An 11,668-nucleotide genomic window follows, 5' to 3' on the forward strand; every position below is an offset into this window, starting at 1 on the left:
TTCCAAATCAGCCCTGCTTGCCAACCACACTTAACACGCGAGCTACATACACTGAGGTAGAGAAAGGTCATAAGGGACGACCGTGACCTCTACAGAGAATTGAGAGCTGCCCCTCTGAAGTGTGACTCTGCTCACCCAGACGAACTCGACCTATAAACCAAATCTTAGCGAGGTGGCTGCTCCGGAAATGGTACCAACCTACCTCTTGCCCGAACGTAAGTGCTAGAGAAACCATGAGTATTCCGGCAATTCTTTCATACTATGTTACTCACTCCAATCATACATTACTCCAACAGAGGAGGCAACTGCGGAAGGTTAGATCAAGGCATCACCACGGCTCCCCCACGAACCTGCAAAATAGTTGCCAATACGATTCGAATTGATGAACAGCCACCAACTAGGATCATCTGAGACTAAGGTCATACTACTGCTAGTACTAGTATTCGAGGGTGGGAGTGAGGGAGTGGCGAACCTGGTGGATGTACGACGATGTCATGCGCTCGTGCGTGCTAGATATACAGCCATTCAGTCCTTCAGGCTGTGACATCGCCGAAATGAATAACGATCGAATTCTTAAACTAGCTTGTGGGAATTGTGGGTGGTGAATCTGCCAAGCCATCACGCTGCGCCGGGATGTTTAAGCACCGAACTTTGAAAGATCGAAAAACTGTTGGTAAAGGCGACTTGTTTCCATTTGTTCTTAGTGTACTTGGCAAAATGCATTTCACTCAATGCAAAGTGCAGTTGATACGACGACGACGCCATCAATTTTTACGGCCATCCTAATCCACGATTGATTTAGTGAATATACGATATCACAGCTTGGAGGACACCATCCCTCATCAGGAAACTCACAGCCGAGAAAAAATGATTGTAGTACAGCGCTTCTTTCCAATCGAATGTAGCATCCTGTAGCATCGCTTAAGAACAAAGGTAGAAGACTCACCTCTCCGACTCGTTCGAGTTGCCAAACGCATGCGGCATGCGCCCGATTCAAATCTCCTCCCAAGTTCTCTAGATTAAGAGGTCTCATTGGTTACCTCTACCTCAATTCTCTTCTGTGAAAAGCCATGCAAATCGATGCAAAATCTCATCAAGCAGTTGATATTTGCAAGGTACTGTTAGGACGAGTGACGTTTGATAGGGATATGATGGGGGTAGGAACGCACTATATCATATTGATAATCAATCTAAATTACTTATACCTGGTTAGAAGCAATACTCGCATCATGCATTGACTTCAGGGATGTAGTGGTTAGGAACGCACTATATGACCATGCAATAGCAACATCGGTATCTCGTCCAAAACCACACACCTCAGAATCAAACCAACACCCCAGAACTCCTCACAATCCCTCTCCAGCTCTTCCAAATATAACTTGCAAACAAAGCTGTCTCGTCCAAAGCCTTTCCCGCATGCTCAGCATTCTCGAGGAGCGAATCCAAGAATGCTGGTGCTGTCTTTGGGGAAGTCAGTTGGTGAAGTTCGGCGGCGAGGTAGATAGGCGGAGATGGATGCTCGGCGGGTGTACCAAGATAACTGATGGGGGGATGGTAGGATTGGTTGATGGTATTAGTTAAATGCATGTAAAGAAAAACGTGTCATACCTCTCGCGCGTCACTATGAGCGATCCAGCATGCCTGGTTAGAGACTTGAACAGCGTGTTTTATTATCGGGGCAGGGTCCACCGGGAGCAGAGGTAGAAGTAACGAGGAAGATGAAGCGAGGAGAGCAAATGCCTAAAGCACCAAGCATAAGTGATTTGCACGATGGCGACGAAAAACATCAATTTGAATATCTTCAACAAATAAAACTTCAATTACCTCTGGAAGGTGCTGCAGCACCGGTTCGTTGCTCTTCAGCCTCGCCTTCAACACATCTCCCATTCCCATCTTTTCTACCGCCCCTTCCTTCATCCGACGCTTTGCATCATCAAGCCACGCATGTACGAGGGTCCTACACGCGTCGTCTCCTGGGCCAAACAGCGCAGTCACGCTCGCGTCCGGGAGAGGATGAGCTGGTAGTGTGGGTAGGGATAGCACCGACATGGATAGCGCTTCTCGGGTAAACCCATGGGTTTTAATAAGCGGAAGTGCAAGCTTTAGGAGTTTAGCACTGGAATGGATCTGTGTCAGAGCTATAGCGTTTGGCTACAAAGTTCTTGTCCAAACCTGGTGGTAGTCATCTCATAAGAACACCAGGCACGTGACTGCAGGTATTGTAGCTCATGCACATGGTCGACCGATCATTCAGACACGAAAAACTTTAAACGTTGCATAGTTCAAACGTGAGAAACTCATAAAAGAAATTATGGGGAAAACTAAGATGGAGGATAAACATGTCCGTGCGCAGTCGATCACAGCACGGAAGCAAAGCTACCATGAGGTATATCCGCAAACTCAACACTCCAACTTCAATCGACCAATCCCTTGTTCCTCAAGTACTCCCTATGTTCAACGCGATGCGCAAGTACCTGCTTGTCAACCGAACGTCTCCAAATCGGTATCCCAACCTACAGTCAATTGTCAACAACGAGCCCGAGTATGCGTAAGATGAAAACATACCAGAGCAACCAAATCCAACACAAATCGAGAGCAGCATTACTCCTAGGCGTACAGCCACGCGTCGAAGCTCGGAACATACTTGTGATGAAATCAGCAGTGATGTGTGCGTAACCTTTCTCGACACCTAGCCAGGCCAAGAGTTAGCGTCAAAGTTGTGGTTGTGGTCTCATGAGATGAAGTACCTGAGAGCAATCCAGCAGCAGCTTGGTCCGCTGTCAGACCTTCATCCGCCGACTCAATCGCTCTAGTAATAGCCGGCTTCGTCTTGTTTTCTTCTTCAAAACCAGGTGTATACATTGTCGGAGGGAAGAATATGTGAGTATCGATGCCATAGAGCATCAGTTCTGAATGCAACGAATCAGCCAGTCCTACCAAGCCGTATCATCAGCATAACCAAAAAAACCAGGAGTAGAGTAGACAGCCATTACTTACCACGCAGAGCATGCTTTGCAGGCGAATACGAAGAATATCCAATGAGAGACATATATCCGAGTGTCGAAGACACCAGTACAATCTTCCCCTTCTTATTCTCGCGCACCATTCGTTTAGCAGCAGCCTGTTCATTGTTCACTAAATGTCATGTTCTTGTCCGTGATCTGAAATAGAGTCGAACAGTCGACTCACGAATGCAGTCCACGCCTGTACCCAGTACACATTCTCCATTCCGCGCGAGAGGTCCTCTGGCTGCATTTCGAGAAGAAACATCGGTTTTGCAGTACCTGCGCATGCGAAAACGGCATCTGGGACTTGGCCGCCGTGGGCATCACTAGCAGCTTGGAGAGCGGCAGCAGACTCTTCTGCGGTATTGAGGGAGAATGAAAAGGCTTTGAATACTTGGTCTGGGCTTTGGCGATTGGCCTGTGTATGACATTCAGAACGAACGGAAGGTTTGATTACAGACACGAACCTCGAGTTCTTTTAAAGCATCGTCGAGTTTGCTTTGGTTTCTTGCCACTATAGAAACGTGGGCACCTTTCCGCGCGACGAGTTTGGCGAGTGCAAGTCCGAGACCTTGACTGCCGCCTGTGATATACACGTGCTAGAGCCATGCGTGTGAAACACTAAATAATCGAAGAAGACCTTTTGGCTCACCAACCCCTTTGGACTCCATTTTTTTGACGAAAACATGAAAGACGACGAGTAAACAAGTATAAGGAGCAATAAAGCCTTGGAAGTCAATGAGATCCAGTCAAACATGTAACTTATCAAGCCTTGAGTGCTTTCGGTTTGATTGTCATAGGCTGGTGGATGATAGAGCCAGCAGGTATGTATAAGTCAGACGTGACTGGCCGTAGGGGATAACGGAACATGTGTTTAAATTAGAATGGTTCAAGCCGCACAGCCACCGATCGAACCGGCGGTTATGCGCTACTCATATAGTCATAACACGTTTCACCTCCACGTCGTGTATGCGTCGCACAAGGCTTTAAAACTCGTGCTTGTATTTTGAGCAGACAAGGCTCATTCAACCATCTTTCATGTCCCGCATCGCTTTGGAGAGCATCCCTGGTCTTACGTTCTACAAAAACGCGCTTACAGCAGCGCGACGTACCAGTCCTATTGCTCAGCTAGTATGCATCGGGAAAGCGTGCGGGTTGTATCAGCCGGATGTCGTGCGCTGCACTAATATTGGAGGGTCGGGTACGGATGTAGATTGGAAGGTGGGTGTTCACTGTTCAATAGTTAGAGTTTGAGAGACTGCCAGACTCTAGTAAGCTCTATCGAAGTTATGTGGCGAGTTTGACACAATATTTGCAGTGTGAGGCAGACCTACCGTCCTCTTTACGTTTCGGTCGAGTCGAGGTCTCTTGCGAGGGATGGAACGGCCCTGGTGATCCATACGTCATGAAAGGTCTGATTCTGATCCACGTCGGGTGCTTGAAATACGAAGCCTCATAATAATCTCACAGGATCCTGTTCCCTTGAATACAACCTCGTTCAACTCCCAGATGCCCTCCACACAGACTCTGGCTCAAGTTGGTCTCACTTCTACACCCAGTCATGGTTCAGCAGTAAGTCTCGAGCACACTCGTCTACCAACGCTTACTTATTCCCTACTTACTCAGACCTTGATTACTCCGGTATCTTCTTCATGTTCGTATGGATCGTAGTCTTGGGCATTATAATCTACAGCTTTATCCAACCTTGCTTGCGTCGCAACACGTCAGACGCCAACAACACCAGCCCTCCCTCATATCCTGGTGGTAGGCAAGGACCAGGAGAGTTCCCAGGCTCTTATTACACTAGCCCACCCCCACCATACACCAAAGATGCCGGTTCAGGCAACAGCTCGCAGTGGCAGCCAGGGTTCTGGACTGGCGCTGCGCTGGGGGCGCTGGGAAATCATTTTTTGAATCGTCCGTCGGAGTCTCGGGAGTATGACTGGGAGCGGGAGAGGCGGTTGCCGAGTAGTATCTCAAGGAGCAGACTCGTGCCTAGGTATGACAACCAGGATAGAGGAGAAGCATCTTCTAATTTGGGTGCAATGAGGACTAGTACGGGGTATGGTAGTTCGAGTAGTAGGTGACATTTAATTATACTATACAAGGACTCGCCTTCGGTCTTTTATAGGTATGATTGTTGATATTGAATCCGTCATAGCGCCAGAAATTATTTTTATCAATCTGATACCTGCTTCCGTTTTGAAGCTGAAGCCCAGTGAAAACCGGACCTTACCGGAGAGGCTCGTAGATGTCGTGGTGTTTATATCGGAGAGAAAAACATGTACGATGACCTCAGAACAGTGACGGGGCAGTCTGTGCAATGTTCTCGTGTTTTTTTTTCACGCTAACATGATTAAAATATATTAACGCACATTAGCACACACTTTCCCAACCTTACAGAATATGCTCGTAGCGTGTCAATTGTGATATCATTGCAAAACAGTGTAGTAGTACAAATTGCAGTAATTCTATAGCGGCGGTATGGGAAGCGGTATAATGATAGCACGGAAACGGGAATATAATGACAGGAAAAGATCGTGGCGATGAATGCGAGAGACTCGGATGAAGAGAACGCACAGGAAAGATGCGGGAGGATTGGAATAAAAAGACCGGGGGATTGAGTAGAGTTGGCCGTCGCAAGCTGCTCAGGATGTCAGAAAATTGTTGGCAACGTGTCGTGAGCGAATGGTTAAAACAGCGTCTACAAATAAAAAAAGTCACCCACCGATAGAGTAGCCTCGATTCGATATTTCTAGCGTGAATAAATGTATCAATAAGTCAGCGTATGAGGACCGGCGTCTTACCTCGTGCTGATCTGACGCTAAGTTTCTGTTAAAAACAGTGTCTTACTACATCTCCTCGTCATATTTCTGCAATAGACCTGAATATATGCGCGTGAAAATGACGTTATGACATACCGTGGCCTCACTGTCCAAGTACAGTAGAATCGCTGTGATACAGCTACACATGATGATCATCCCGCTGTTCTAAACTCGTGTGGTGAGTATAATCATACCTTCAGATAAACGACACATGAGACACTCACAAGGCAGAACCAGTGGAGGAGAGTGGGGGGACCTTTAATTCGGAGGCAGGAAGATGGTGGGGGGAAGAAAGGTGGGGAGGGAGGCAGAAAGGTGGGGCAACAAAAATTCTGCGCCAACAATTTATGTAGCTTTGGGGTGCTGCATAACCTTGGTAGCTTGCAATGAATTAATGGAGTTCACGAGACGAAGGTTGGGCTTAGTACTTATGCAAAGTTTGTGTTTGCGATGCGCAGTTCGCACTTTGCGATACAGAATCTGCGCTCTGTAATACAAAGTTCGATGTGAGGATGTGATGCAATGCGAACTTTGCAAAGGTTACTTCGTCGGAGAACACATCCCAGCACGTTGCTGTAAGTCAAATGTAAGTTGCGTGACAAGTACGCAATAAATTTGATTGGGCCCCGCGCATTGTGATTACATAAGTCCCTCCACCCCCGCGCAATAAGTTGTTTCTCCTTTCTCTTCTAATGGCATTAACAGAATGTTCTTTCATAACGCCTTACATGATTTGGCTACTGCCATTAATTCTCGGGTCACAAAGCCATTTATTCACCCTGTTGGCCCTTACAGGCACCCAGTAGTAGAGGTTGCCTATTAATAAGAGGGCCTCTTAATAGGCAATCTCTACTACTGGCCGCTATCGTAAGTCCTTACCCAACCCCGCACTCAGGATACACTTAGTCATGATTGGGGTAGCGCCTCCCAATTATACTGAACTGGGTCCTGCTTCTGACACATTTCGTTGCGAGTGAGTGTCATGCATCAGTTAGTCGTCATCTCACCTATTATTAGCGTCAATGTCTTCACGGCAGCAGCGCTCGTCATCTTCTTTCCCGTGATGGAATCTGTGTACTGGATCTTCGTAGGGAATCCGAAGGTGAGTCTTATCTTTCCCATAGATAAGACTCACCTTCGGATCTATGGCGAGATTCACGATTGGATGACTAACTAGATTTATAATCAGTCTGAATTTCGCCCTAGGCGATAGCTCCTGCGACGTGACTGTGACTCTGCAGGGTGTTCCGGCCAAGGTTTGAAACTTAACATTACTATATGTTCAATTTCGCGCACCATATTCCTTGACCATACTTGTAATGTGCCACAACTTGAGACTAGCATATAATCATATCTTCGTCTCGACCGCAGACCAGCCCTCCTGGATGGTTTTGTCTTGCTTTGCAATCGATCCGAGAGTATTAGACCAGGACTCGACGTGTTTCCACGCATAGGTCAAGATTTTGTTGTGGACAACGTAATTGTACAATACTTGTGCGGTTATCACTAAGATCCATCTCCAAGGGTCTCGAGCTGTTCAGCGCTGTTTCAAAGGCATGTGAGCGGAGAGCTTGACGTAGCACCGAGATAGTATCATTAAGGAGATCACCGAGGTACTCCAAACTCCAGAAGAGTGATGGTTTCAGTCTCTGCTCCATGGTTTCTGCGGAAGATAGAACAAGCTGGATGACACGGGAAGCCGAGAAAATATCCCTGCCGGATTGTCGGACGATGCATTATGGCGACGCTGCGCTTGCTCATTTCTTTGATAAATCTAACACAGAATGAAAGCATGGGTGCGAGCAGCTCGAGTAACGTTGATGGTCTCGAGATTACATCAGGGTCCTGCGCCATTGATCGTACACTCTTCACATATTCCAGAGCCGTAGAAGCGACAGCGCTAGAGTCACCTGACACTTCGAGTACGACGGCCATAAAAGCTTCGTCACACATGCACCCTGTGACCAAAATGGGGGTGATGAGTTCAAGAAGAGATAGCGCGAATGAGACGATGAATGCTGGGCGCTCAGGCTGAACAGCGCATCCCTGTCCTTGACGTCAAGGGCCAGCAACCACAACTCTACGATCAAGCGGTAAAGGGTGGGCGTAGTAGCGAGCAACGGTGTGTTCCCGTCCCTCGCGGAAAAGGCATATTGCAGTATCTTGCCAACTAGATCGATGACAAGCTTCTTTTCGACGGGCCTATAGTTGGCTCTGCACATAATGAACTGGTCGTGAAAGAAGAGAAGCCAGGGAACGATACGGTTCCAGGCGGAGACGAGACATTGTTTTGCCTCAGTGCGAGATCCATTGTCGATATTGTCACGATCCCGACAGATGACCACCGGGCGAGCTCAGTATCGGTGGTAGTGGCTGGAGTTGACTTCGCAGGAACGCAATCTGGGTGAAGGTGCATGTAGAACACTGGCTGCAGTATCATAGCTCGGGTGCGGAGCAATCTGTAAGTCGAGAATCGGAATCAGAATTTTGAATGCCGACCCGAGGTTCAAGTTTTCAACTGAGAGCTCGAGTAATAAAATTGAATATACGTAAGACCGTACGCGTACGACTTCGATGTATATATAATGTAAACCTATCAGGACACTCCAGAAGAGCTCTGTCCAACGACCTGCAATGTCGATTCACGACGCACGTTCCACTCCCAGTCCCGACTCACTCCCATGAGACTACACCACCTTCAGCACTTTCCGAGAAGAAGTTATATGACTGTGTCCTCGAACACTTCGCTGCCGTAGATATACGCTGCCAAATGTCAACCAGGAGAAGTCTGCACTGACGGTGGATGGAAAGTTTTGGCTGGTCGGTGCACCTTATCGCGCTCGATTTTTTTTGCATTTGGTTGACCCGCGTCACCCTGTCCTATGGTAACTAACAGTCATATAAGTGTCTCTCTTCGGCTCGAACTAGATGGTCCAGACTTGGAGCTTCTTCGATTATTCACTTATCCTGATGCCAATCAGTCACTAAATATTTAGACGGACGAATCGAAAATGCGTCACTCAGTAAGTCCGAGTCCTTGTATGATATTGATAATCCTCATCATCTAACCGAGATGCTACCTAGGCCAACAGGATCCTGACGCATAGCGTACCGCGAGAAAGGTCCCATCATAGTTTGTAACTATCTGTACAATGCACGTGTACATTGTGAACGTGCCTACCAGCTACTCGACAGTTATTCATGTTCTTGATTCTCTCCTCCGTCTGGACCGTGCAATCATCGCATGCAATATGCAATTGGCCTAGTATATATACCTTCACTGGCTCGATCACGTCTCTTCCCGCTTGTTAACTTGAATCCTCAATTACTCGACCACGATTTCCCGATTTCCCGAATACCTCCGAAATTTGAACAATGCCCTACAGCATTTTCAGTTCCTTCTCAACTAGTGTTCGCTGGCCATCCTGACCCCATAGCGGCTCTCTCCGAGTCTAACCTCACCTGGGCCCACTTCGAAGCCTACCTTCAAAATCATCGACATAGTGATGTTTGTATTTACCTCTTCCACGGCGCCCTTACATTGCATCCCCAGGGCTACCCTGGACCTTGGTCACCCATTATTTCTTTCATCTCTGATCTGGCGCCATAGCAACCAGCACACCACCTTCTACATACATCCAACAATGTTTCCGGATGTGCAGCAAGCTTCTGCTCTTCCCACCCAGCTATATTCGTAGTACTAGCACCGGGGCTGCGCAATCAATCATGTGAGCAACAATCTAACAAACTCAACAGACGCATCCGATCAGGCCAGGATCCATCTGAATCCACATTCGACGACTCGAGCTCTCTCCTTTGGACCATCAGCACCGGTACCTTCCCACACCTCAAGACTTTACAAGCAGTTGAAGCGTCCATTAACCAGCACGGCAGCATTTTGACGAACTATCAAGTTGTATACTCTCGTCTATGAGAGCATACAACTTGGTGGTAAAGTCTTATCTTTGTGCCCTGATTCCGAGGGACATCCTGATCTTGATCGTGCTACTCACTTATAATTGGATACTTTGGCGATTCTCTTCACCGCTTCGATCACCAGGCCTACGTGTAAAGATCTCACGATTGACACGTACTGTTTCGCAATCTTCGTATCTAAACGCTCACTGACCCAGTTTATGCGCAGGGACTCGGATCGATAACATTTGCAATTGGGGCAGTGCCAAGACATGCGTTTGAAATAGGTCATCAACAGCGGTTGAAAAAGGCGCCTTCAAATAAACCATGCCCAGCTTGTCTACATAGTATGTCTCCGTTTAGACCTCACACCGCTGATCATCCAGTAGGTCTCTATGATCTCCACTTCCTCGCTCTCGACCAGGCTGTTCACTTTCCGTACGTTTGATGCTGAATTCTGTTTCGAGTCCGACACTGAGCTCAGTATCAAACGTCATGGTACACGAAAAGGCCTCAGAAAAACGAGTTGTGTCGAACCCTCCACCGTTTGGTGCGCCTCGTCGGACGAAGAACTCGGAGAGGGAGAAAGATACACCATGCCACGTTTGTAGTGCACAGTATCTTCAGGATGCATTTTGGGAAGGTTCGTCAGTGCTATTACCTCGTTGTGATACTTCTTATTCAACGATTTGCGAGAAACATACGGGATTGATGAAGATGCGCTTCCTCCTCGATGTCAAGAAGTATGCTCATGATGCCTTCGTGGACGGGCCATCACCAGGTGAACGACTAGGTCAGTGTCATTTCAGTGAGGATTCGATTTTCAAGTGCTCCCACAGTGACATAGGGCTGGAGCGAGGAACTAGAACTAAGACTCACGGTTGGAGAGCCCACGCAGCGGTTCTCGAACCTCACGCGAGTTCGTTTTGAGGTTTAAAACCATTTGGCGTTGGTGTTTTCTCTTCTATGACGTTTGACTCTTGTACTAGGTACCACCCCGATCAAGCATTATCTCTCTGTCAGTATCTTCAGATCGAGGTATCGATACTGACGTTGATCTGATGGCTATAACAAGGAGCCATGTTCACGGATTCACCAAACTGCGTGGTAGCTACTCCAAAACGAATCCGAGGTAAGCACCTTTGACAACTCGTGCTCATCGCCATCAACATAAAGACCTCAACTTGGACGTTGAACTTGAAGCTCGCTTTAACTAGCACGGCAGCATTAATACCAGTATCAATATCAGTATTTGATTGATCTACCGAGTTGTATGCTCTTGTCTAAGAGAGCTTACAACTTAGTGGTGGAGTCTTATCACTGTCTCTGGCCCGAGGGACACTTTTGATCCCTGATCGTGCTACACACTTGCTGGGGGAGATGGCTGCCCTCGACACAAACCGGCAGAATGGAGTGGTAAAGATACGCGGCCTCATGGTGATCGACATGGTCTTTTTTATGGGAATGGGCATCACAATCTTCACATGCTTTTTAACGCTCACTCAGGTTGACGTCATGCATGCCCTGATCGGTTTCTTGATGGGTGGATTACTCAGCATCCTGAGGTACGGTTTTCGACCCGATGGTATATCTCTGACTGATCACTCCACTAGGGTGTGGGCACTGGAAGAGACTGATCTGAATCCTGTAAGCGGAGTGGAGAAGATCTCGCAACTTCTCTTTGCTTGGATTCAACCTGGCAATGTGGTTGCAAACATCATTGCCAGAGGTGTTGCAGAAGCTGGGCATCTGTGCTAGCTGCCCTGCATAGGATTCCGGATTCCGATGTGGCGCTAATGGGCGCACGGGCAGGCAGCCGCTTTCTGTAGCTTTCGTATTACTTTAAGCCTTGACATGCATTGTTTTCCGGACTTAATATTATTCACTTCGGTGCACCAAAAAATGTATGCAACATCATTTTCT

General features: G+C 47.6%; 5 protein-coding genes across 5 annotated transcripts; 3 read left to right on the forward strand and 2 right to left on the reverse strand.

Moving 5' to 3' along the window:
* Nucleotides 1-1,081: 1,081 nt before the first annotated feature.
* DFJ58DRAFT_105574 (uncharacterized protein) lies at nt 1,082-2,237 on the reverse strand. The gene is made up of 4 exons (XM_041378637.1): nt 2,173-2,237; nt 1,825-2,116; nt 1,609-1,740; nt 1,082-1,540 (listed from the first exon to the last, which is right to left on the reverse strand). Exons 1-4 carry the CDS (start codon nt 2,184-2,186, stop codon nt 1,421-1,423), a joined length of 558 nt encoding a protein of 185 aa, XP_041238664.1. The 5' UTR covers nt 2,187-2,237; the 3' UTR covers nt 1,082-1,420.
* A 24-nt stretch (nt 2,238-2,261) lies between these two features.
* Nucleotides 2,262-3,868, reverse strand: DFJ58DRAFT_812053 (uncharacterized protein). Its single transcript, XM_041391527.1, has 7 exons — nt 3,658-3,868; nt 3,473-3,604; nt 3,190-3,423; nt 2,998-3,121; nt 2,748-2,933; nt 2,562-2,689; nt 2,262-2,513 (listed from the first exon to the last, which is right to left on the reverse strand). Exons 1-7 carry the CDS (start codon nt 3,760-3,762, stop codon nt 2,415-2,417), a joined length of 1,008 nt encoding a protein of 335 aa, XP_041238665.1. The 5' UTR covers nt 3,763-3,868; the 3' UTR covers nt 2,262-2,414.
* Nucleotides 3,869-3,920: 52 nt separating this feature from the next.
* Nucleotides 3,921-5,199, forward strand: DFJ58DRAFT_812056 (DUF1183-domain-containing protein). The gene is made up of 4 exons (XM_041391528.1): nt 3,921-4,226; nt 4,324-4,417; nt 4,476-4,577; nt 4,632-5,199. The coding sequence occupies exons 1-4, from the start codon at nt 4,044-4,046 to the stop codon at nt 5,090-5,092; spliced, it is 840 nt and encodes a 279-aa protein (XP_041238666.1). The 5' UTR covers nt 3,921-4,043; the 3' UTR covers nt 5,093-5,199.
* A 1,352-nt stretch (nt 5,200-6,551) lies between these two features.
* DFJ58DRAFT_748993 (uncharacterized protein) lies at nt 6,552-8,275 on the forward strand. Its single transcript, XM_041387623.1, has 4 exons — nt 6,552-6,803; nt 6,848-6,932; nt 7,614-7,805; nt 7,861-8,275. Exons 1-4 carry the CDS (start codon nt 6,739-6,741, stop codon nt 8,002-8,004), a joined length of 486 nt encoding a protein of 161 aa, XP_041238667.1. The 5' UTR covers nt 6,552-6,738; the 3' UTR covers nt 8,005-8,275.
* Nucleotides 8,276-10,941: 2,666 nt separating this feature from the next.
* DFJ58DRAFT_916953 (uncharacterized protein) lies at nt 10,942-11,503 on the forward strand (the record flags this gene model as incomplete). Its single annotated transcript, XM_041395505.1, has 2 exons — nt 10,942-11,310; nt 11,359-11,503. Exons 1-2 carry the CDS (start codon nt 11,126-11,128, stop codon nt 11,501-11,503), a joined length of 330 nt encoding a protein of 109 aa, XP_041238668.1. The 5' UTR covers nt 10,942-11,125.
* Nucleotides 11,504-11,668: the final 165 nt, after the last annotated feature.

Source organism: Suillus subalutaceus (assembly GCF_016647625.1).
Source record: "Suillus subalutaceus strain FC151 chromosome Unknown DFJ58scaffold_144, whole genome shotgun sequence".
Lineage (NCBI taxonomy): Eukaryota > Fungi > Basidiomycota > Agaricomycetes > Boletales > Suillaceae > Suillus > Suillus subalutaceus.